At 41.2% G+C, this 26,980-nt stretch overlaps 1 protein-coding gene and 1 long non-coding RNA gene across 2 annotated transcripts; one reads left to right on the forward strand and one right to left on the reverse strand.

The window, feature by feature from the left end:
* Positions 1-10,196: 10,196 nt before the first annotated feature.
* On the reverse strand, positions 10,197-19,601 carry n4bp2l2 (NEDD4 binding protein 2-like 2). The gene is made up of 5 exons (XM_055879319.1): positions 18,592-19,601; positions 18,224-18,348; positions 17,762-17,850; positions 17,570-17,646; positions 10,197-12,318 (listed from the first exon to the last, which is right to left on the reverse strand). The coding sequence occupies exons 1-5, from the start codon at positions 19,599-19,601 to the stop codon at positions 12,150-12,152; spliced, it is 1,470 nt and encodes a 489-aa protein (XP_055735294.1). The 3' UTR covers positions 10,197-12,149.
* On the forward strand, positions 19,554-26,718 carry LOC129821726 (uncharacterized). The gene is made up of 3 exons (XR_008754398.1): positions 19,554-19,644; positions 23,589-23,669; positions 26,014-26,718. It is a non-coding gene; the product is annotated as an uncharacterized LOC129821726 (long non-coding RNA).
* The last annotated feature ends 262 nt before the right edge of the window (positions 26,719-26,980 follow it).

A 26,980-nucleotide genomic window follows, 5' to 3' on the forward strand; every position in this document is an offset into this window, starting at 1 on the left:
CTGTGAAATCAAACTGTCCACTTAGGAAGCAACACCGATTGACAATAAATTTCACATGCTGTTGTGCAATTGGAATAGACAAAAGGTGGAAATTATAGGCAATTAGCAAGACACCCCCCAAAACAGGAGTGATTCGGCAGGTGGTGACCACAGACCACTTCTCAGTTCCTGGCTGATGTTTTGGTCACTTTTGAATGCTGGCGGTGCTCTGACTCTAGTGGTAGTATGAGACGGAGTCTACAACCCACACAAGTGGCTCAGGTAGTGCAGTTCATCCAGGATGGCACATCAATGCGAACTGTGGCAAAAAGGTTTGCTGTGTCTGTCAGCGTAGTGTCCAGAGCATGCAGGCGCTACCAGGAGACAGGCCAGTACATCAGGAGACGTGGAGGAGGCCGTAGGAGGGCAACAACCCAGCAGCAGGACCGGTACCTCCGCCTTAGTGCAAGGAGGTGCACTGCCAGAGCCCTGCAAAATGACCTCCAGCAGGCCACAAATGTGCATGTGTCTGCTCAAACGGTCAGAAACAGACTCCATGAGGGTGGTATGAGGGCCCGACGTCCACAGGTGGGGGTTGTGCTTACAGCCCAACACCGTGCAGGACGTTTAGCATTTGCCAGAGAACACCAAGATTGGCAAATTCGCCACTGGCGCCCTGTGCTCTTCACAGATGAAAGCAGGTTCACACTGAGCACATGAGCACATACGACAGACGTGACAGAGTCTGGAGACACCGTGGAGAACGTTCTGCTGCCTGCAACATCCTCCAGCATGACCGGTTTGGCGATGGGTCAGTCATGGTGTGGGGTGGCATTTCTTTGTGGGGCCGCACAGCCCTCCATGTGCTCGCCAGAGGTAGCCTGACTGCCGTTAGGTACCGAGATGAGATCCTCAGACCCCTTGTGAGACCATATGCTGACACATGCACATTTGTGGCCTGCTGGAGGTCATTTTGCAGGGCTCTGGCAGTGCACCTCCTTGCACTAAGGTGGAGGTACCGGTCCTGCTGCTGGGTTGTTGCCCTCCTACGGCCTCCTCCACGTCTCCTGATGTACTGGCCTGTCTCCTGGTAGCGCCTGCATGCTCTGGACACTACGCTGACAGACACAGCAAACCTTTTTGCCACAGTTCGCATTGATGTGCCATCCTGGATGAACTGCACTACCTGAGCCACTTGTGTGGGTTGTAGACTCCGTCTCATGCTACCACTAGAGTGAGAGCACCGCCAGCATTCAAAAGTGACCAAAACATCAGCCAGGAAGCATAGGAACTGAGAAGTGGTCTGTGGTCACCACCTGCAGAATCACTCCTGTTTTGGGGGGTGTCTTGCTAATTGCCTATAATTTCCACCTTTTGTCTATTCCATTTGCACAACAGCATGTGAAATTTATTATCAATCAGTGTTGCTTCCTAAGTGGACAGTTTGATTTCACAGAAGTGTGATTGACTTGGAGTTACATTGTGTTGTTTAAGTGTTCCCTTTATTTTTTTGAGCAGTGTACAAATGGTATAGAGAGAAATAGTCCTATAATTCCTATAATAACTACAACCTAAAACTTCTTACCTGGGAATATTGAAGATTCATGTTAAAAGGAACCACCAGCTTCCATATGTTCTCATGTTCTGAGCAAGGAACTTAAACGTTAGCTTTTTTACATGGCACATATTGCACTTTTACTTTCTTCTCCAACACTTTGTTTTTGCATTATTTAAACCAAATTGAACATGTTTCATTATTTATTTGAGGCTAAATTGATTTTATTGATGTATTATATCAAGTTAAAATAAGTGTTCATTCAGTATTGTTGTAATTGTCATTATTACAAATAAATAAATAAATAAATAATCCGATTAATCGGTATCGGCTTTTTTGGTCCTCCAATAATCGGTATCGGTGTTGAAAAATACTATTCGGTAGACCTCTAGTACGCATCGCATGAACGTAACCAATAGGGCCTGACCTATAACATATCCTAATCACATCAATGACAGCAAAATGGATGCAGAGCACGTGACAAATACACTTGAAATGGGGAAATGTTTACTGGTTGCTCAGGAGGTAAAGGGGAAGTCAGATATGTGGAATAAATGTGACTAGTTGTGGAAAATACTGGAGATCAAGAAAAAGGTTATGTATATTATGTGTGATAAACAGGTGCTGTTAGATTACAGTACATTTTTTTCTGACCGTTTGGAACAATGTAAACACTAAATAAATTATAAGCTTACCAGAGACTCTGTTGTAACATTTTTGCAATTTCCCGAAATGGATCAGTTTATTTATTGTTTAAGCTAATTATTCAAGGTTCGCTATGTTATTTTATTTTAAAAGTAAAATGCTTGATTGCATTTCAAATCATGAATGACTTTGCTGTGTGATGACATGAATGAATGATGAATGAATGATGAGCGTATATAACTACTGAAATATAGACCTAAGTAAGTTACGGTATTAAGACTAAATAGGTATACAGCTCGATGGTGGTTATACAGGATTGCTATACTATGCATACTAATGACAATGACATTACTTATCATTATAATGATGATCATAATAATAAATGATAACAATAAGGAGATGAAGAAGCAGGAGGGTTATTATTTTTATGAATATTATTTTTCTGACAATTTGGAAGTGTAAACACTAGATGTTGGAACAATGTTGCGGGGACTTTCTTCCATTCAGCCACATGATCATTAGTGAGGTCAGGCACTGACGTTGGGCGATTAGGCTTTGCTCGCAGTCAGCGTTCCAATTCATCCCAAAGGTGTTTGATGGGGATGAGGTCAGGACTCTGTGCAGGCCAGTCAAGTTCTACCAGACAAATCTCGACAAACAATTTCTGTATGGACCTCGCTTTGTGCACGGCGGCATTGTCATGCTGAAACAGGAAAGGGCCTTTCCTAAACTGTTAGCACAAAGTTGGAAGCACAGAATCATCTAGAATGTCATTGTATGCTGTAGCGTTAAGATTTCCCTTCACAGCAGTTTGGGGAAGGCCCTTTCCTTTTTCAGCATGACAATGCCCCCGTGCACAAAGAAAGGTCCATAACTAAATGGTTTGCCAAGATCGGTGTGGAAGAACTTGACTGGCCTGCCCAGAGTCCTGACCTCAACACCATCGACCACCTTTGGGAAGAATTGGAACGCCGACTGCAAGCCAGGCTTAATCGCCCAACATCAGTGCCCGACCTCACTAATGCTCGTGGCTGAATGGAAGCAAGTCCCTGCAGCAATGTTTTAACATCTAGTGGAAAGCCTTCCCAGAAGAGTGGGGGGACCAACTCCATATTAATGCTCATGATTTTGGAATGAGATATTTGACGAGCAGATGTCTACATACATTTGGTGATGTAGTGTATATACACTACCATTCAAAAGCTAGGGGTCACTTATAAATGTCCTTGTTCTTGAAAAAAAGCGACTTTTTTAGCCATTAAAATAACATCAAATTGATCAGAAATACAGTGTAGACATTGTTAATGTTATAAATGACTATTGCAACTGGAAACGGATGATTTTTCATGGAATATCTACATAGGCATCGATTATCAGCAACCATAACTCCTGTGTTCCAATGGCACGTTGTGTTAGCTAATCCAAGTTTATAATTTAAAAAATGCTAATTGATCATTAGAAAACCCTTTTTGCAATCATGTTAGCACAGCTGAAAACTGTTGTCCTGTTTTTAAAGAAGCAATAAAACTGGCCTTCTTTAGACTAGTTGAGTATCTGGCGCATCAGATTTGTGGGTTTGATTACAGGCTCAAAATGGCCAGAAACAAAGACCTTTCTTCTGAAACTCGTCAGTCTCTTCTTGTTCTGAGAAATGAAGGCTATTCCACGCGAGAAATTTCCAAGAAACTGAAAATCTCATGCAACGCTGTGTACTACTCCCTTCACAGAACAGCGCAAACTGGCTCTAACCAGAATAGAAAGATGAGTGGGAGGCCCCGGTGCACAACTGAGCAAGAGGACAAGTACATTAGAGTGTCTAGTTTGAGAAACAGACATCTCACAAGTCCTCAACTGGCAGCTTCATTAAATAGTACCCGCAAAACACCAGTCTCAACATCAACAGTGAAGAGGTGACTCCGGGATGCTGGCCTTCTACCCAGAGTTGCAAAGAAAAAGCCATATCTCAGACTGGCCAATAAAAATAAAAGATTAAGATGGGCAAAAGAGCACAGACATTGGACAGAGGAACAAAAATATAAATGCAACAATTTCAAAGGTTTTACTGAGTTACAGTTCATAGAAGGAAATCAGTCAATTTAAATAAATAAATTATGCACTAATCTATGGATTTCACATGTCTGGGCAGAGGCGCAGCCATGGGTAGGCTTGGGAGAGCATATGCCCACCCACATGGGAGCCAGGTCCACCCAATCAGAATGATTTCCCCCCACAAAAATTATGTATTACTGACAGAAATACTCCTCCCCCTTCTCTGGTGTGGTTACACGTGGCCTGCGGTTGTGAGGCCGGTTGGATGTAGCGCCAAATTCTCTAAAACAACATTACAGGTGGCTTATGGTAGAGAAATGAACATTAAAATCTATGGCAACAGCTCTGTTGCACATTCCTGCAGTCAGCACGCCAACTGCACGCTCCCTGAAAACTTGAGATATCTGTGGCATTGTGTTGTGACAAAACTGCACATTTTAGTGTCCTTTTATTGTCTCAAGCACTAGGTGCACCTGTGTAATGATCATGCTGTTTAATCAGCTTCTTGTAATGACACGCCTGTCAGGTGGATGGATTGTCTTGTCAAAGGAGGAATGCTCACTCAAATGGATGTAAACAAATTTCTGCACAAAATTTGAGAGAAATAATGGGATCTTTTATTTCAGCTCATGAAACATGGGATCAACACCTTACATGTTGTGTTTATAATGTTGTTCAGTATAGCTCAACATTTTTAGTATTTACTCAGAGAATTTACCATGATTAGAGTGAATAGAATGTCATTACGACCATGGTCAAAAAGTGGTCACTGCTCCGTGGGCAGAATGGCGCCAACTTCGAACGTCAACTGACAAACTAGCTTGTGGCTGCAGGTTCGTGTGTGATAACATGGGCTTTTCTAGATGAAATCCGCAAATTAACAGACTGAATTTCAATATCTACCCTCACAGAGAAAATGTGTCCTGTTTTTATTGTGAATTTCTGAGTCTTCTCCTTTAAAATTGCCAAAGAAACAGCCCCTCTCAACATCGATTAAACAGGGTTAGAGGATGTAGAGATGAAAATGACATGGGTATCAACATGATTTTGATTGGTCCAAAGCGCGGAAATGCCTCAATGTTACCACCTCCCAACGCCGAAATATGGAAGAGATACATCCAAGAGCTGCTCGGTCTAAACTAGCAACGGTCACAACAAACTAACGTTCTTACAGTGATGGAAAAAGTACCCAATTGTCATACTTGTGTAAAAGTAAATATAACTTAGTAAAAAATGACTTAAGTAAAAATTTAGGTCACCCAGTAAAATACTACTTGAGTAAAAGTCTAAAAGTATTTGGTTTTAAATATACTTAAGTATCAAAAGTAATTCATTTCAAATTCCTTACATTAAGCAAACCAGATCACACAATAGCCAGCAGCACACTCCAACATTCAGACATAAATTACAAATGAAGTCCACCAGATCAGAGGCCATAGAGAGATGTTCTCTTGATAAGCGTGTGAATTGGACCATTTTCTTGTCTTGTTAAGCATTCAAAATGTACTTTGGTATAAAATGTACATCATTTTAATTAGGAATATAGTAAAAGTTTTCAAAAATAAAAATAGTAAAGTAAATGTACAGACACCAAAAAAACGACTTAAGTAGAACATTAAAGTATTTTTACTTAAGTATTTTACACCACTGCCTTCTTATTTAATCAACACTGTTAAGTACAAGCATATTAAGGTTGTAATCCTGCAGAGCGGCTATTCCCAAACTAGGGGTACGCGCAATGCCGTCTGGGGTACGCCAAATAAAAATGTGATCACATTTTTAAACAGTCCATTTAGATTTTCTAGCGGGGCTATACATTTGGGTGATGTTTTTTTCTCGCCTGAGTAGCAACACTGTTTCACGATGCATCAGTGATAGGGCAGATGTTTTGAAACAACTACTGCTTCGCATACAAGCCAGTGAATTCTATGTGTTACAGCTGGATGAGTCAACAGACGTGGCGGGCATGGCACAGCTCTTGGTATATGTCCGTTACGTTTATGGGGGGTCAATTAAGGAAGAGATCCTCTTCTGCTAACAAGGACAACCGGAAAGGATATTGCTAAAGTACTGGACAACTTCTTGACATCAAATGGATTTTGGTGGTCAAGATGTGTTGGTATATGTACTGATGGCGCAAAAGCCATGACAGAGAGACATAGTTATCGTTATCCCTTTCATGCCCTGTCTCCAGTCCACTTACCAATATCTGAACAAGAGAGCCTCATCGAAATTGCAATCAAATGGATTTTGGTGGTCAAGATGTGTTGGTATATGTACTGATGGCGCAAAAGCCATGACAGAGAGACATAGTTATCGTTATCCCTTTCATGCCCTGTCTCCAGTCCACTTACCAATATCTGAACAAGAGAGCCTCATCGAAATTGCAACAACCGGTTCTGTGAAAATGTAATTTAATCAGAAGCCACTGCCAGATTTCTGGATTGGGCTGCGCTCAGAGTATCCTGCCTTGGCAAATCGTTCTGTTAAGACACTGATGCCCTTTGTAACCACGTACCTATGTGAAAGTGGACTCGGTCCTCACTAACTAAAAACAGGCACAGACTGTGTGTGGGAAATTATTTAAGACGGAGACTCTCCAACACAACCCAACATTGCAGAGTTATGTGCATCCTTTCAAGCACACTCTTCTCTTAACCTGTGGTGAGTTATTAACAATTTTTGATGAACAAATAATGTGTTATATGTAAGATGGCTAAATAAAGAGCAAAATTATTGATTATTATTTGTGCCCTGGTCCAATAAAAGCTCTTTGTCACTTCCCACGAGCCGGGTTGTGACAAAAACGCACACTCATTATGTTTAATAAATGTATCGTATAGTGTGTGGCAGGCTTATAATGATGGCAAAAAATATTTGAGAGTGCGCTGACCCTGGTGCTAGAGGAGGTACGCAGCTGGAGATTGTTCCCAAACTGTTTATTCAATCTAATTATTAATTAATTAATATGATTCATGACATACGCTAAAGAAAACTAGGTTTAGACATTAATTTAGTATCACCATCTTGAATTTACTGGTATTTAACTACATTCAAGAGCAGTGAGTGAATGCCATAAATACGTGGGGGGAAAAGTTTATTATCCGGTCTTTCAAGAATCCCTTAGCTCTAAAACAGAAACATTTTCTCTCAGCCTCATGACAAAATTTGTAAAATAGCAGGAGATTAGCAATAACACCGCACATGTATCTAGCCCATGGGAGAGAAAAAAAAGGAAAAAGAGTGGCCTATCTCGGACTTTGCGAGGGCCCGCGAAACTTCTCTATGCCACGGTGCCCATCCCTGGGTCTAGGTACATTTTCCAAGCCATAGATACCGCATGTCGTGCTGGCTTCGCGGTGTTCACATTCAGGCATAGCACCGTTCCAACTAGAGAGAGACGTAACGAACGTCTAGTCAGAGTTATGGTTAGACAAACGCCATACCATTGACCAGGCTATTTTTATTCAGGTAGTTAGCTGCTAGTTACAGCCTTATAGACACATCTAGCTAGCTACGGTTCAATGACTGCGTTGTATGCGGCGAGGAACTAGAATAGATGGCAAGGCTGAAGCAATTCAATAATAACACTGCAGTCACACACACGCTGGCTATCTAGACTGGACAGTGTGGGCACACGCAAGCTACGACTAGCCACTACAATCCAATGCATTACAAATACGTCCTTTGAATCATAGCTAGCTATTTAAATTAATCTGTCGCCTCTTCGTTGCAGTACAAAATAATCGACGTCATGCCTTGTTGGAATACAACATGTTAATCGGTTTTTAATGAAAATGATGAATTGTAGCCAATCGTCTTTCGCTCTACGGCTGTGATCCTCCTCTCGGCTTCAAAATGGCGCCAATTTGTCCATTGCTGCACCAATCCAGTGTTGGGGGGTTTGCCTGGCTACCCACACTGGAAAAGTTTATAAGGACACGCCTGACGACCAAAACGATATTTAATTTCAGAATTGATTAAATTTATGTTTAAGGTTTGGTTAAGGTAAGGGTCGGTTTTAGTTTTTTGCTATTCGGTTTAAGCGTCAGCTGTGTCCTTAGTCTTTCCCACCAACACTCCTTGCTCTGGTCAAACACAGCGCCACGCCCACGGACGTAAATGTCAGCGAAATAATTTAGTTTGAGTCGTCAGGCAAGACAATGGTGCTGACTGACAATAATCGAAAATGCTTTTATAGTGACCCCTGCAAATTGGCATACTTAAGTAAAAGCAAACTAACACCCAATAATTTTCGCTAGGTGGAATGGAATGATACTTGCAGTTGAGCATTGATAGACTACAGTTGAAGTCAGAAGTTTACATACGCTTAGGTTGGAGTCATTAAAACTAAAATTAAAACTTTAAAACCACTCCACAAATGTCTTGTTAACAAACTATAGTTTTGGCAAGTCGGTTAGGACATCTACTTTGTGCATGACACAAGTAATTTCTACAACAATTGTTTACAGAGAGAATAATTCAGTGTCACAATTCCAGGGAGTCAGAAGTTTATATACCCTGAGTTGACTGTGCCTTTAAACAGCTTGGAAAATTCCAGAAAATTATGTCATGGCTTTAGAAGCTTCTGATAGGCTAATTTGACATAATTTGAGTCAATTGGAGGTGTACCTGTGGATGTTTTTCAGGCCTACCTTCAAACTCAGTGCCTCTTTGCTTGACATCATGGGAAAATCTAAAGAAATCAGCCAAGACCACAGAAAAATCTGGTTCGTCCTTGGGAGCAATTTCCAAACGCCTGAACGTACCACGTTCATCTGTACAAACAATAGTACGCAAGCATAAACACCATGGGACCACGCAGCCATCATACCGCTCAGGAAGGAGATGCGTTCTGTCTCCTAGAGATGAACGTACTATGGTGCGAAAAGTGCAAATCAATCCCAGAACAACAGCAAAGGACCTTGTGAAGTTGCTGGAGGAAACAGGTACAAAAGTATCTATATCCACAGTAAAACGAGTCCTATATCGACATAACCTGAAAGGCCGCTCAGCAAGGAAGAAGCCACTGTTACAAAACCGCCATAAAAAAGCCAGACTACGGTTTGCAACTGCACATGGGGACATAGATCATACTTTTTGGAGAAATGTCCTCTGGTCTGATGAAACAAAAATAGAACTGTTTGGCCATAATGACCATCGTTATGTTTGGAGGAAAAATGGGGAGGCTTGCAAGCCCAAGAACACCATCCCAACCATGAAGCACGGGGGTGGCAGCATCATGTTGTGTGGTTGCTTTGCTGCTGGAGGGACTGGTGCACTTCACAAAATAAATGGCATCATGAGGGAAGAAAATTATCTGGATATATTGAAGCATCTCAAGACATCAGTCAGGAAGTTAAAGCTTGGTCACAAATGGGTCTTCCAAATGGACAATGACCCCAAGCATACTTCCAAAGTTGTGGCAAAATAGCTTAAGGACAACAAAGTCAAGGTATTGGAGTGGCCATCACAAAGCCCTGACCTCAATCCTATAGAACATTTGTGAGCAGAACTGAAAAAGCGTGTGCGAGCAAGGAGTCCTACAAACCTGACTCAGTTACACCAGCTCTGTCAGGAGGAATGAGCCAAAATTCACCCAACTTATTGTGGGAAGCTTGTGGAAGACTACGCAAAAGGTTTGACCCAAGTTAAACAATTTAAAGGCAATTTTACCAAATACTAATTGAGTGGATGTAAACTTCTGACCCACTGGGAATGTGATGAAAGAAATAAAAGCTGAATAAATCACTCTACTATTATTCTGACATTTCACATTCTGAAAATAAAGTGGTGATCCTAACTGACCTAAGGGAATTTTTACTATGATTAAATGTCAGGAATTGTGAAAAACTGAGTTTAAACATATTTGGCTTAGGTGTATGTAAACATCCGACTTCAACTGTATATTACATATGAAAAGGTTAAGACCCCCCCAACATGCAGGATAGACTTGAAGAACACAACACCCATTTAACAATTTTTAATGACAAAAATGTACAAGTAAAAAATCGAATCAAACTATTGGTCTCATACACATATTTAGCAGATGTTATTGCAAATGTAGCGAAATGCTTGTGTTCCTAGCTCCAACAGTGCAGTAGTATCTAAAAATTCACACATATCTAAAAGTAAAATAATGGAATTAAAAATGCATACACTACCAGTCAAACGTTTGGACACCTACTCATTCAAGGGTTTTTATTTTTACTATTTTCTACATTGTAGAATAATAGTGAAGACATCAAAACTATGAAATGACACATATGGAATCATGTAGTAACCAAAAAAGTGTTAAACAAATCAAAATATATTTTATATTTGAGAAGCCACCCTTTGCCTTGATGCCCAGCTTCATGAGGAATGCACTTCACCTGGAATGCATTTCAATTAACAGGTGTGCCTTGTTAAACATTCATTTGTGGAATTTCTTTCCCTCTTAATGCGTTTGAGCCAATCACTTTTGTTGTGACAAGGTAGGGGTGGTATACAGAAGATAGGGCTATCTGGTAAAAGACCAAGTCCATATATTGGCAAGAACAGCTCAAATAAGCAAAGAGAAACAACAGTCCATCATTCATTTAAGACATGAAGGTCAGTCAATACAGAAAATTTAAAGTACTTTGAAAGTTTCTTCAAGTGCAGTCGCAAAAACCATCAAGCGCCTGTGTGAATCAGGCCTTCATGGTCAAATTGCTGCAAAGAAACCACTACTAAAGGACAGCAATTAGAAAGAATTGCTTGAGCCAAGAAACACGAGCAATGGACATTAAACCAGTCGAAATCTCTTCTTTGGTCTGAGTCCAAATTTTAGATTTTTGGTTCCAAACCCCGTGTCTTTCTGAGACACTGAGTAGGTGAACGGATGATCTCTGCACGTGTGGTTCCCACCGTGATGTACGGAGGTGTGATGGTGCTTTGCTGGTGAAACTGTCTGTGATTTATTTAGAATTCAAGGCACACTTAACCAGCATGGCTACCACAGCATTCTGCAACGATACGCCATCCCATCTGATTTGCGCTTCGTGGGACCATCATTTGTTTTTCAACAAGACAATGATCAACCAAACCTCCAGGTTGTGTAAAGGCTATTTGACCAAGAAGGAGAGTGATGGAGTGCTGCATCAAATGACCTGGCCTCCACAATCACAGACCTCAACCCAATTGAGATGGTTTGGGATGAGTTGGACCATTGAGTGAAGGAAAAGCAGCCAACAAGTGCTCAGCATATGTGGGAACTCCTTCAAGACTGTTGGAAAAGCATTGCAGGTGAAGCTGGTTGAGAGAATGCCAAGAGTGTGCCAAAGCTGCCAACCAAGGCAAAGAATGGCTACTTTGAAGAATCTAAAATAGAAAATATATTTTGATTTGTTTAACACTTTTTTGGTTACTACATGATTCCATATATGTTATTTCATAGTTTTGATGTCTTCACTATTATTCTACAATGGAGAAAATAGTAAAAAATAAATAAAAACCCTTGAATGAGTAGGTGTGTCCAAACTTTTGACTGGTACTGTAATTTATACAGTTGAAATGCATAGAAAAAAATTGACTTTAGTGCCACTGAAAATTTTATTTTCACAAAAATAGGTTTAAATTCTGCCAGTATAAATCAAATACAGTAACAATCCTGTAAAATGCTGGTAGTATCATTTAAAAAAAAAAAATAGTAATACAGCTCCGTCTCTGATCATTGAGTGTGGTTTAGTTATTTTTCAAACCAAAAGGCAGAGAGTGGTTGGTGGATAGTCATCAGGGTTGTATTTACTAGGGGGAAAAAAGCAGAAACGGGGAGGGACTACTTAAACTTGTCCAATAAGAAAGATTTGCTTTTGTTTTTCTTTCGCATAGCATTTTGCGAAACTGAAGAACATTTTGCTATGGTGTGCACTAATGAATACACACCAGGACATAGGGACTAGTCGAAGTCTGAGTGGTTGGCCCCGCTGTGTCTCTGCTGCTGTGAGGGATGTCTTGCGGGTCTGAAAGGCTCCTGGGAGTTCATCACAATGTCCAAGGACATGGGCAGCTCAAACCGTTCCAGCATCTGTCCAATCTTCTCCCTTGACACACTGTGCTTGTTTCTCCTGGAGGGAGGAAGGAAGGGTGTATTGGGAGGTTTCTTCTGCTCTACATACTTTATAGCTTATTTATAGAACAAATCGTATCTCTCCATGCAAAACATGTAAAAAAAAACAGGCATTCAATTATAGGGTGTTAACCTATAAAATTAGTCTCATTCAAGGTTTATACAAATATGTCCATTCAATAGAGAATTGCGTCAGAAAAACAATTGTGTGTGTCGTCATACTGGTCTCTGAGTTGTGGTCAGACTCGCTCAGGTGGAACAAACTTAAACTTGCGCCTTTTTCAATGCTGAATTGAATGTCATTGCGAAAACAAAGGTGTCATCATGGATTTTTTCACAAACATCCTTTCTGAATTTAAAAGTAATACAATAAGTAATCATGTAGTTTTTCAAAAGTATCTGTAATCTATTTACAATATATTTTTTGCTGGTAACGTAACGGATTCAGTTTTTTTTTGTAATCAGATAAGTCTGAATACAAGTCAGAGAGCACTATAATGACTCACCAATTGTTTTTCTGATGCAATTCTCTATTGAATTGACATATTTTCATAAACGTTAAATGAAGTCCAAACCAGCAAAACACCAGTCTCAAAGTCAACAGTGAAGAGGTGACTCCGGGATGCTGGTCTTCTAGGCAGAGTTGCAAAGAAAAAGCCATCTCTCTGTCAAGTGTCAGTGTTCTTATGCCCATCTTAATCTTTAATTTGTATTGGCCAGTCTGAGATATGGCTTTTTCTTCACAACTCTGCCTAGAAGGCCAGCATCCTGAGGTTTTCAGGCGTGCTAACATAATTTCAAAAGGGGTTCCTAATGATCACTTAGCCTTTTAAAATGATAAACTAGGATTAGCTAATACAACATGCCATTGGAACACAGGAGTGATGGTTGCTGATATGTAGCTATTCCATTAAAAATCTGCCGTTTCCAGCTACAATAGTCATTTACAACATTAAATGTCTGCACTGTATTTCTGACAAATTTGAGTTATTATTAATGTGAAAAAATCTAAAAAAGTGCTTTTCTTTAAAACACAAGGACATTTCTAAGTGACCCCAAACTTTGAACGGTAGTGTATATTTGGAAAGTATTCAGACTTTTAGGAAGACGAAGTGATGGGGTAATAAACCATTCCTTCTCCCTTAAGGTGATCTGACCTCAACCCCCTTGATGCCTAATCCAAAGATCTCCACCCGTATTACCTATAGCAATCCTGTGACTTCCATCTACCCAGCACATTCCAAAGCCATCTGGCTCCTACAGATCACCAATAACTTCTGGTGTAAAAACCAGTCTCTATCACCCCTCAGATACTAGTCTTACTTCTGATGTATCATGTCTCTAGGATAGCAATGTTCCAAGTTTAACCCAGAATCCAACAACCTTATTCTAAAGTGGATTAAATAGTCATCGCGCCCCCCCCCCCAATCTACACAATCCCCATAATGACAAAACAAAAACAGGTTTACAAATTCATAAATAAAATAAAAACATGGAAATAGCATTTACATAAGTATTCAAACCCTTTACTCAGTACTTTGTTGAAGCACCTTTGACAGCGTTTACAGCCTTGAGTCTTCTTGGGTATGACGCTAGAAGCTTGACACCTGTAATTGGGGAGTTTCTCCCATTCTTCTCTGCAGATCCTCTCAAGCTCTGTCAGGTTGGATGAGGAGCGTCGCTAAGCAGCTATTTTCAGGTCTCTCCAAAGATGTTAGATAGAGTTCAAGTCCGGGCTCTGGCTGGGCCACTCAAGGACATTCAGAGACTTGTCACGAAGCCATTCCTGCGTTATCTAGGCTGTGTGCTTATGGTCGTTGTCCTGTTGGAAGATGAACATTTGCCCCAGTCTGAGGTCCTGAGCGCTCTATAGAAGGTTTTCATCAATCTCCTCTGTACTTTGCGCCGTTCATCTTTGCCTCGATCCTGAGTCTCCCAGTCCCTGCCTCTGAAAAACATACCCACAGCATGATGCTGCCACCCCCATGCTCCACCGTAGAGATGGTGCCAGTTTTCCTCCAGACGTGACGCTTGGCATTTTAGGCCAAAGAGTTCAATCTTGGATTCATCAGACCATATAATCTTGTTTCTCATGTTCGGAGAGTCCTTTAGGTGCCTTTTGGCAAACTCCAAGCAGGCTGTCATGTGCCTTTCACTGAGGAGTGGCTTCCGTCTGGCCACTCTACCATAAAGGCCTGATTGGTGGAGTGATGCAGAGATGGTTATCTATCTGGAAGGTTCTCCCATCTCCACAGGGGAACTCTGGAGCTCTGTCAGAGTGACCATCGGGTTCTTGGTCACCTCCCTGACCAAGGCCCTTCTCCCCCGATTACTCAGTTTGGGGCAGCCATGCCTAGGTAGAGTCTTGGAGGTTTCAAACTTCTTCCATTTAAGAATGATGGTGGCCAATGTGTTCTTGGGGACCTTCAATGCTGCAGAAATGTTTTGGGACCCTTCCCATGTTCTGTGCATCGACACAATCCTGTATCGGAGCTCTACGGACAATTCCTTTGACTTCATGGCTTGGTTTTTGCTCTGACATGCACTGTCAACTGTGGGACCTTATATAGACAGGTGTGCCTTTCGAACTCATGCCCAATCAATTGAATTTACCACATGTGGACTCCAATCAAGTTGAAGAAACATCAAGGATGATCAATGGAAACAGGATGCACCTGAGCTCAATTTCTAGTCTCATTGCAAAGGGTCTGAATACTTATATTTATAAGGTATAATTTAAAAAAAAAAGTGTAATACATTTCAAAAAACTTGTGTTCGCATTGTCATTACGGGGTACTGTGTGTAGATTGATGAGGGCATTTATTTAATCCATTTTAGAATAAGGCTGTAACGTAACAATTTTGATAAATTCAATGGGTCTGAATACTTTCCGAATGCACGGTTTCTATACACACAGTATATTCATTTACAACGCTAACAGACTAAATTTCAACATCTACCCTACGCAAAAGTGATCTGTTCCAGTTCTCATGGTGTATTTCTGTGTCTTTCCCTTTAAAGGACCCCTCCAGAGGAAGTTACCGCTCCTATTTAGAGCTATCTAGTCCTAGAGCGGAAATGTTCGTTAGCGTTCCACCTCCGAAGAATGATGCAGGCTATTATGTATTGTAATGTATATTCATTACAATACATATTCATAAATTGGGGGTGGGAAGGAACGTTGTGGTGATTTCCACATGGAGTGGATAAATATCAACAAATAGGGCACAGACAGGTGTCAGTGTTGCTAGCTAAGGTGCATCCTTTAGTAGGTAGGCTGCTGGTAGGCTTCAGTACAGCAAAGCCAAGTCAGACCGTGCTCATGGTTCTCACAGAGGAAGTGAAATGATAGGCTACTACGACTTTGCCCATGATGCACACCGCAAATGACATGTAACACCCTGGGCATCGGATACGAAACACCAATACAAATGTAACAGCACAACATAGATAAGGGACTTGTTTTTCTTCCGTGGGTGCCGTTTCATTTAAGTGATAATGCCCGAGAAACCGTTTTGAAGATATGTTGGCACAGGTGCTTGGAGGATATATTGGCAAACCGTGCCAATATATCCTCCAAACACTGGCTTCAAGGGCATTATGACTTTTATACAATGGGTTACCAACATATTTTCTTTAAAAACGTTGATGCATTCATTCATAATATTTAATCGTTCCACAAGATATAGTCCCGATACAAATATAGGGTTGCTATCCAAGCCGGCTGGTCGTCCGTTCTATTGGTTCGGGTTGCCAGAGACGACTCAGTCGTTCAGTCTTTTTGTTCTGCATCTATGGACGCGACCCAGTCGTTCGTTTTAAATGTTCCATTGCCATACTGGCTGGCAACGTTCTTATCCCTTGCTTGTTAGTTAGCCAACTACAGCTAACTTAGTCACGTCAAACAATGCAGCCAGAATAACAGTAGCTGCATTTGTGTTTGTTTAAGCTGTTTTCTAGTGAATTTTGGGGGGATACATCAATAACGATGAACTATTGAGGCACGATTTTGCCTCGAATATAAAATGTGCTCTCTCGTCAGAACACTGTTGTTTAAAGGAGCTAGACAACAACACAGTTAACAATAACTGAAGCTGCAAAGACTGCAAACTTGCAGCACTTCTTTTTGTTTAACCTTTTTTCAATTGACATTTCTTTGTATATATCCATAAAAAATGAAGCCAGCTGATTCATGATTTTGACTTGCTGAGAAACGCTGCCTGCATATTTCGTCCGGACTCCTACACGTTCATTACTAGGGGACAGCTGGAGATCGAATTTGAATATTGAAACAATGTTGCAAATGTCGGAGAGACAGACATAGGTTGATACAAATTTCCTCTGTTGGAAACTAAATGTTAGGAAAAAATTAAATGTGAGATCATGTCTAGATGCTATTATAGTAGAGATAAAGTGTATAACTTGCATGGCTGGGCTGATGAGACAGTGGATTGCGCAGATGGAACAGAGTAAATAGGCATTTTAACGTCCTAGATTTAGCCGGTTGTAATTTGTGGAATAGACACCAGCTGGAATGCGCTTTTAACCAATCAGCATTAGACCCATCTATACTTTTCATAGGAAGACACGGCATTGACACGGATTACCACGAATGTTTCACTTCAGATTTCCCACGTTAAGGCCAAATATATCATACTTTGACAAAAATGACCTTTTGACATTAATCGTTGTACATCATGGGTAAACTCTGGCCATCATCTTTCAGCTCAAAAAAGTGGATTTCTGCTGGTGTGGCCGTTTTAAATCGCCATAACAGCCCCTCTCAACATAGATTGATCGTGGTTAAAGCCAATGATCTGGAGATGAAACTGACGAGGGTGTATAGTTGATTTTGATTAGTTCAAAGCGCGGAAACACCTCCAAATGCCGAAAATGGAAGAGATACAACTAAGAGCAGCACAGTCTAAACTAGAAACGGTCACAACAAACTAACGTTCTTATTTCATCAACACTGTTAGTACAAGCATAGTAAGATTCTAAATACTGTAGAGAACAATCTAATTAATAATTGTATTTGATTTATGATGACATGAGGCAAAGAAAACTACGTTTAGACATTAAGTTAGTAGCACCCTCTTGAATTGGCCTGTTTCCCCCTGCATTCTAGAGCAGTGAGTGAACGCCCAACGATGTACCATATATCATTTGTATAATGTATATTCTCTAAATACATAGCATCTTACATGACGATAGTATCTTTTAATGCAGACAATCATGGACAGACTTACTTCTCTAACTCGACGGGATCAAATTTCCAGCTGGTGTGAGGCTCATGAAAGTTGATACTGTATCCTCTCTCCAAGGCCTGCATGATGAGAAATAAGTATTCATCACATTCATTAAAATGTACATCAAATGGGTAGATTTTTGATAACTGAAAAATACTGTCTGCAAAAAAGAATATAACAGGATAAACATACCAGTTTAACATATGGCTTCATTTCCCAAGCTTGCATATTTGTGTTATCAATAATGACAGGAGAACAGCATTTATACATGGCTTCTTGGGCTGAAAGAATACAAAGCATTGAGGCAAAATCATTTATACACTCCTTTTTTACATGTTTACAAAACAAACAAGATAATAAATTAAACATATCCAATCAAACAATATATAATATTAATAGCAACGATGGTGGCCTGGCTGGTCTAGCATTAATGCCTCAGCTTCCAAAACGCATCTACTGTATCGGCATAGGTTTGAATCAGGTCTACTGCCCTTAGACAAATCTCTTTCCCACTGTCATTCTCTATGTGTTCAATACAATCAGAATATACCTTAAAAATATATTTTAAAACAATCGCAACGATGGACCTCATTTATTACTACTTCATCAAAAGAAAATCAAACACATTTTTTAAGACACTTCTATAGAGCCAACCTCGGTTCTGGTTCCAGTGGTGTGCGGCCCCCAGCAGACTGGGATCGTAGGTGTAGCCTTCTTCCTGGGAGAAGTAGTCATCTGTACTCAGAACCTGCCCGCTGGAGCCTGTCGACAGCAGTTCCCTGGAGAAACACACACGCAATGGCTCAAAACAAATGCTTTTAAAATAGAGGTCAATTCATTCAAACATGAGTAAACAGTTAACGTATGACTTATTGGTTGAAATTGTGCGATTGTAATTTTGATGCTTGAAAAAGACACATTTACAACTGTTTTATTACTGATTCATAAAATGTCTATATACTTGTTCTAAACCTTTTATAGCTTGTTAGTTACCCAATAATGTTTCCCTGATAAAAACATACCTGGCCAGTGTTGATTTCCCAGATCCCGGGGCTCCCCTCATCAGAATGAGAACCAGAGAAGGATCATAGTCATATGTTTTATCTTCTGGTGGTTGGTGCTGATCCTCTGGCTGAGGTGGCTCAGGTCCTTGGTCAAACCTCTGCTGCCATTCAGAAGAACCTTGCTGGTCATTACCCTGCTGGTCATACTTGTCATCTCTCCAACCGTAGCCCCCTCTGTCTCTGTTGTTAGAGTGCTGTGGGGGAAAGCCATGGCCATCCAAGTCTGGAGAGTTCCTGTACCCATCAGGGACAGGGAACCTGTGAAAAGGTGGGACCTGCTGGGAGCCCTCTCGTTGGGGGTGATACCGGTGGTCTGCGGGAGGTGGTGGCGGGAGGCAGGGGATCGGAGGTGGTGGCGGGAAGCGGTGGGGAGGTCTGTGGAACCTGTAGTATGGCTGACTGTGGAAAGGTGCGGGAGGTTGCCAGTGATTATGATCTGAGTAGGGACCATAGCTGGGCCCCCTAGGTATCGGTCTCCTGGGCTGGTATGGCTCGTTGTCATACCAGTGTGGGCAAGGCACGTGATTCGGTTGCTTATGGCCATGGCTTGCATTTGACCCTTCTCTTGCAGGTGGTGGGTTATGAGCGGTGAGTAATTCAACTGAGCCTTCATTTTTGGCCGTGCTACTGTCAACGCTGTCTTTTGGATCAATCTCCTCAAGCTCTTTGTAGAACTCACTCAGTGTCTCTTCAATGTTAGGTTTGGCAAGTTTCCTTACTTTTGGGGGTTTGGGAGCTCTCTGGACTGCCTTAGGAGGACAGCATACAGGTCCAATGAAGGCAGTGCTGCTGGTACCCAGCTTTTTTTTAACTGGCCCTCGGCCTCTTACACCAGGACCTCCATCAATTCTCACTGGCAGCACTCTGTCTGTTGCAGAGGCTCCATTTGTCTCCGCTTTTGAACACTCCAGTAGTTCTCCATTTCTTCCAGTGAGAGAAGTTAACGAGTTGGCATTTCCATGAGACATCGAGATGGTGGGGGGAAATCCTTTGAATCAACATGCTATGAAGGTAACAAGACCTCAATGACAAATCAAAAATACCTCTGCTGCACATCATAGTTCATGGGTTTGATTAGCAATACTTATCTAGCAAATTAGCTTGGTAGTGAAGCTGAATCAGTGGCAAAAGGTTCGATGCTTTTTAAAGAAACAATATTGCTGCACTTCATTCACAAGCAGCAAGCTCGAACTATACCTGTCATTCTTTAAACCTAGCTAAGTTAACTAAACAAAACAACGCTAAATAGCTAGCTAGCCAGCCAACATTAGCAAACGTCTTTTTTATTGTAAAGCAATTCAAATTATACAATCTAGATAAAACTAAGAGTATACAACGACGTGTAGCTAACGTATAACAGTTAAACATTAGCAAGTTAGCTAATGTCAAAACAAGCCTTGCAAAGTTATTGTTTGGCAAGATTTTGGTAACTGACACAATTCTGGCTGTTGCCTATGGGTATTTTGCGAATGAATTAACTACTTACCATAAAGTGATCAACTTGAAGCATTACATGTTATCATGTTCATAATTTTGGATTAGCTAACTAGCATTTTGTTTACGGAAGTTAACAGGAAGTCTGACTTCTTCAGTCTGTGTGAAACACTGGAGGCAGTTTCGCAGCGACACTGCCACCTGCTGTTACGGTGAAAGTGTTTGACCACACCAGTAAAAATTCTGCTTATAAATTATTATATTATTTTATTATATATTATATTCATATTGAATAATAAATTAGAACATTTATTGTGAACATGCAGATGTGAGAGACATGAGGTCATAAACTCAAGGACAAAAATGTTACAGTATTTTTGGATTTATATTATACAGTTAGTGTCAGCTCTTCTAATGCCATCTAAGAAAACACTGAAGCAGACTCACTAAAAAAGTTCCGGAGTTGGCCAAGACAACCCCTTTTCTGTCCGGTAGCACATCCGGTGAACAGGTCAGGGTTCCATATCCGCAGGCAGAACAGTTGAAACTGGAGCAGAAGCATGACCTGGTGGACTGGGGACAGCAAGGAGTCATCAGGTCAGGTAGTCCTGAGGCATGGCCCTACGGCTCTGGTCCTCCAAGAGGGAGTGAGAATTAGAGGGAGCATACTTAAATTCACACAGGACACCAGAAAACACAGGAGAAATACTCCAGATATAACAATTTGACCCTAGCCCCCCCCCGACACAAACTATTGCAGCAGCATAGAAGTGTTCCTGGCCATGCTTGAACCACACACACACATTAAACTCAAACACACACCAGTATCCTCAAATCAGTGGCAGCGAGGAAGACAAATCTTGACCTCACAGGAGTAAGGTAGCCAATTTCCCTGTATAACAGCTTCTGTCACTTTCCCACTCCAGGTTTGATTGTGACATTTCGAAACCTTCAAAACGCCCTCAATCCCTAGCTACCTGGATAAGGGTCTTGAGTTGAGCGGCAGCCTCCTGTAGATGTGGCTCCTTAGGGTTGTTGGAAAACAAGGCCAGATCTCCAGCGTACAGGCCAGGGATGGCACAGCGGATGGGGGAGGGCTTGGCTCTGAGCTTTAGGTTACCGAGGGTAGGGTAGCGGGTAGTAACAGACTGGGTAGCCGGGAGGTAACTGTACAGCTTGTCAGGGTTTCCCCCTGTCCTGGCATGCCCTGGTGTTTCCCGTCAGCTCTGGGCAGGTAACACGGAGATGGCCGAGACCTCCGCCATAGAGGCAGCAGCCTCTGCGCCTTCGCCTGTCACGCTCCTGTGGGCTCAGACGTGTGCGACTCAGCTGCATGGGATCATCCATGCTATGCTCGGTGAGCTTGGGGTGCTCAGGAAACCGGAATGCTGGAGTGGTGTCTAAAGGATATCTGTCTCACCCGTTCCCAGTTGTCAATCCTGATTGCCAGCATTATCAGGGACTCAAGGTTCTCTCCCAGTTCCCGAGCGGCAGTTCGGGGGTACGAGGGTATGTTTGGTAGCATGAGTGAAGGAGGCTTTGTTGTGAAATAAGAAGCCGATTCTAGATTTAATTTTGGATTGGAGATGCTTAATGGTGTGGGCAGGGATCTGTTGAAGAGCATGCATTTAGTTTTACTAGCATTTAAGAGCAGTTGGAGGCCACGGAAGGAGTGTTGTATGGCATTGAAGCTCGTTTGGAGGTTTGTTAACACAGTGTCCAAAGAAGGGCCAGATGTATACAGAATGGTGTCGTCTGCGTAGAGGTGGATCAAAGAATCACCCGCAGCAAGAGCGATATCATTGACATATACAGAGAAAAGAGTCGGCCCGACGATTTGACACATTGAACTCTATCTGAGAACTAGTTGGTGAACCAGGCGAGGCAGTCATTAGAGAAACCAAGATTTAGAATTTTTGGTGGTCTTCCTAAGCCAGGATTCAGACATGACTAGGACATCTGGGTTGGCAGAGTGTACTAAAGCAGTGAATAGAGCAAACTTAGAGGGGAGGCTTCTGATGTTAATAACATGCTTGAACCCAAGGCTTTTGCGGTTTCAGAAGTTAACAAATGAGAAGTCAACAAATGAGAGCACCTGGGGACACGCAGGGCCTGGGTTAACCTCTACATCACCAGAGGAACAGAGGAGGAGTAGGATGCGGGTACGGCTAAAGGCTATAAGATCTGGTCGTCTAGTGCGTTGGGAACAGAGAATAAAAGGAGCAGATTTCTGGGCGTGAATTCCTTACAATGCTCTTTGGTGGGCTACCTCATTCCGGATCTGGGTGACCTCTGCTGGTCCACGTTGTGGCAGAAGCTTGCTGTGACATGGTAAGATTGGATCCAGGTGCAGCGAAAAGACCAGACTAGGAATCAGTGGTTTACCCCACACAGTAAACAATTCAAGGACCATAGAAAACACCCCTCTTTTAACAGGGACACAATCATGAAATAATAAGACACACCTGAATCCAATAAAAGTCTCTAAGGCGGTCTCTGCCACCCTCTGGTGCCAGGAGGAACCATGACAGTGTGTGGGGCTTGGTAGCATGAGATGGTGTCAGGTTACAAGCTGTGGGGGTTACAAGCAGACGAGGGCCCTTCCCGAGGCCTTATTTTCTAAGAAAATAATAAAAAACAGTCTTTCCTATAAAGAAATATTATACATATAAACATTTATTGGGGTATGAAGTGTTGTATTGTGTAATAATAATATGTATGATCCCAGCCCAGCTCCATATAAAGGTTTAGTAACAAACAGTGTTATAATTTAATATTGCGGAGATGTCCGGGGAGGAATGTCCAGTGGATGTCTCAGTCAATAAAAAATAAAAAACATAACTCCAGAGGCCTCACACCATCCTATTTGAAAGGGTCATTGTACTCTTTAAGATGGGCCCTTTACTTATGACATAAACAGATAATTTTACCCCTTTAATAACATTTTACAGCAGTAGGCTAAATCAGGGGCACACAGAGTGTTTCTGTGTTTCTGTGTCTTAAACAAATATACTATGAAACAAAAGGATACACCTCACACACATGGTTATTGTTTAAAAAGAAGACACCAGTAACATGTCAGATATAATTTAAATGTATTCATTTTTGAGTTTGCATCCCAATATGACACTTTAAATACTTCACAGAAGACTGAAATGTAACAAAACGCCTATTGTGTTTATTGAGCTGTACACTGAGATGCTCAGTTGGTCAATATTCCCCTCCATGGGCCCCAAAAAGGGAGCAGATCTCATACCAATCTATCTTTTTAGACATTTATCCATTCACCTTCTTTCTAGTGTAGACAATAATTTGTTCATATTTTAATGAGTGTTTGAGATTAGGTCCCTGAATGGTCAAAACCTCTTCAAATAGAAGTATGTTTGTAGCACAAAATATCACAAAATATCTTACAGGTAGGCCCTCTCTCACTCTCTTATCATGTCACAAGCTGACAGGCTCCCAGAGGCAAGGCCATAAAAGGGCCCAGCTCACTCAACTTCCCCTCCCCTCTCCAACAGCCATCAGCCCAGAACATCCTGAAGACAGAACATCTAAACGATCATCTGGGAATCCTTTCTTCCTCATGGTGCTTTTTGAAAGTGAGTTAAATATTCAATGTGATGTTTGTATATAGATATACAGTACCAGTCAAAAGTTTGGACACACCTACTCATTCCGGGGTTTTTCTTTATTTTGACTATTTTCTATATTGTAGAATAATAGTGAAGGCATCAAAACCATGAAATAACACAAACGTGTTAATCAAATCAAAATAATTTTTTTTTTTAGATTCTTCAAAGGAGCGACCCTTTGACTTGATGACAGCTTTGCATTCGCTCAACCAGCTTCGTTAGGTAGTCACCTGGAATGCATATACATTTGTGGAATTTCTTTCCTTCTTAATGCCTTTGAGCCAATCAGTTGTGTTGTGACAAGGTATGGGTGGTGTACAGAAGATAGCCCTATAAGACCTAGTCCATATTATGGAAAGAACAGTTCTAATAAGCTAAGAGAAATGGCAGTCCATGGTTACTTTAAGACATGAAGGTCAGTCAATCCTGACATTTTCAAGAACTTTGAAAGTTTCTTCAAGTGCAGTCGCAAAAACCATCAAGCACTATGATGAAACTGGCTCTCATGAGGACCGCCATAGGAAAGGAAGACCCAGAGTTACCTCTGCTGCAGAGGATAAGTTCATTAGAGTTAACTGCACCTCAGATTAAAGCCCCAAAATATGCTTCACAGAGTTCAAGTAACAGGCACATTTCAACATCAACTGTTCAGAGCAGACTGCATGAATCAGGCCTTGCTGCAAAGAAACCACTACTAAAGGACACCAATAATAAGAAGAGACTTGCTTGGGCCAAGAAACATGAGCAATGGACATTAGACTGGTGGAAATCTGTCCTTTGGCCTGATGAGTCCAAATTTGAGATTTTTGGTTCCAACCCCTGTGTCTTTGTGAGACGCAGAGTGGATGATCTCCGCTTGTGTGGTTCCCATCTTGAAACATGGAGGAGTAGGTGTGATGATGTGGGGGTGCTTTGCTGGTGACAGTTTTGGTGATTTATTTAGAATACAAGGCACACTTAAGCATCATGGCTACCGCAATATTCTGCAGCGATACACCATCCCATCTGGTTCGCGCTTAGTGGGACTATCATTTGTTTTTCAACAGGACAAAGACCCAGAACACCTCCAGGATGTGTAAGGACTATTTGATCAACAACGAGAGTGATGGAGTGCTGCATCAGATGACCTGGCTTCCACAATCACCCAACCTCAACACAATTGAGATGGTTTGGGATGAGTTGGACCACAGAGTGAAGGAAATGCAGCCAACAAGTGCTCAGCATATGTGGGAACTCCTTCAAAACTGTTGGAAAAGCATTCTTCATGAAGCTGGTTGAGAGAATGTCAAGGGTGTGCAAAGCTGTCATAAAGGGTTGCTACTTCAAAGATTTTTTTATTTTTTTTTTATTTTACCGTTATTTTACCAGGTAAGTTGACTGAGAACACGTTCTCATTTGCAGCAACGACCTGGGGAGTAGTTACAGGGGAGAGGAGGGGGATTAATGAGCCAAACTGGCAAATCTATTTTGATTTCTTTCACATTTCTTGATGTCTTCACTATTATTCTACCATGTAGAAAATATTAAAAATAAAGAAAACCCCTAGAATGAGGAGGTGTATCCAAACTTTGACTGGTAGTGTATATTATTTAAGACTGATATTTATGAATTGTTTTCACAAATGAAGGCTATTTATCCATTGAGCTGTAGCCATTGTTTTTATTTATACTGTTTGTTGACAGTAGCTTCTACACTCTTAGGTTCTATTTGACCCTCTTATTATATCAAACCTCTCAGACTAGAAACTATGATTAGAAACTATGGCCAACTATGTTCAAACTATGTGTCACGTTCTGACCTTAGTTTCTTTTGTATGTCTTTGTGTTAGGTTGGTCAGGGCGTGAGTTGGGGTGGGCAGTCTATGTTCTTTTTCTAGGTTGTTTCTTTTCTATGTGTTTGGCCTGGTGTGGTTCCCAATCAGAGGCAGCTGTTTATCGTTGTGTCTGATTGGGAGCCATATTTAGGTAGCCTGTTTTCCATTGTGTGTTGTGGGTGGTTGTTTCCGTTTCAGTGTTTTCACCATTCGGGACTGTTTCAGTTTTCATTTTGATTCTCTTGTTCTGTTTGTATTTTGTATTCATTCTATTAAAAGATATTATGGATACGTACCACGCTGCACATTGGTCCGATATTTCCTACTCCTCCTCAGACAAAGAGGACGAAAGCCGTTACACTATGATTAGAAACTATAATTAGAAACAACGACAAACTATGACCAACTATGAAGCCTTGTCTGTGTGTGTGTGAGTTGCATAGTGTGCATCTGTGATCACTTTATGTAATAGATCCTCTCTCTCTCTGTCTCTCTCAGGCTATGAAAAAGACAAATGACATGACATTGACTCCTGAGTGTTGAACTTTTGCCCACTCTATAGCCACCCTGGTTATATTCTGACCCTGCTGGTCATCTACGAACATTGGAACATCTTGAATAACAATAAGGGGCACATGTACTCTTAAATGTGCACTTAGCACAGCCCTCGGAGCATGGCTATTTGATTGGTCTTGTGCTTTTAGACTGGTATCTGTAAAACACTTTGTGACAACTGCTGATGCAAAAATGGGTTTTAAGAAATACATTTGGTTGAACGACATTGTGAAAGATTGTTTTGTTGTTGTTGTGATAACACCATTTTATTCACGTCTCAATTTAGGATAATACTGTTTATTTTTATTTGACTCAAATTGTATTATTTATGTTGTTTCATGCCATGCTAATAAACTACCAGGCAATGCAAGCAGATGTGTAATTAACCCCAAAACAGTTGTGTGTCTTTTTGGATCAAGAATTGATCCAGAATACCAATAGGCATGATCAGATCCTCTTTCCTATTCAGGCATCATATAACGCACAGACACATGCAAATCCATAAACTCCAACAATAAAACATTGAAAACCTTAACATCACTACTGACAAGTCATTATTATAGTCACCATCCACCAATGGTCGAATTGCATTATTTTTCAATGTACATGAAGCAAGCTTCCATTGGCTGGAGCCAATCAACGTGGTAAATTAAAAAGACCCAAATAAAACGTATATGAAAAGATGTGATCAAAGTAAAGCTTCGTAGTTTTTTTTGTTTTGTCATAACAACCATGTCTTCCTAACATTTGTGCCATAACTAGTAAGCCTTACATCCTGAATGTATATGGGCTACTAAATATGCACCTGGGCACACATGGGAGGGGTGGGACCACATGCACTTTTAAGTAATTGACCCGAGAACATAACTGCTATATTGTAATTAAAATAATTGACCCATAAGAGAACACA

The sequence above is a fragment of the Salvelinus fontinalis genome, chromosome 24, assembly GCF_029448725.1.
Source record: "Salvelinus fontinalis isolate EN_2023a chromosome 24, ASM2944872v1, whole genome shotgun sequence".
NCBI lineage: Eukaryota > Metazoa > Chordata > Actinopteri > Salmoniformes > Salmonidae > Salvelinus > Salvelinus fontinalis.

Bases quoted from the DNA above. Each gene is read 5' to 3' on its own strand.
- n4bp2l2 (XM_055879319.1), bottom strand. From the start codon at position 19,601: ATGTCTCATGGAAATGCCAACTCGTTAACTTCTCTCACTGGAAGAAAT. The intron at 17,851-18,223 runs GTTGGCTCTATA...GTATTCTTTCAG, and splicing joins CCACTGGAACCAGAACCGAG to CCCAAGAAGCCATGTATAAA. The intron at 17,647-17,761 runs GTATGTTTATCC...CTCATCATGCAG, and splicing joins TGAAGCCATATGTTAAACTG to GCCTTGGAGAGAGGATACAG.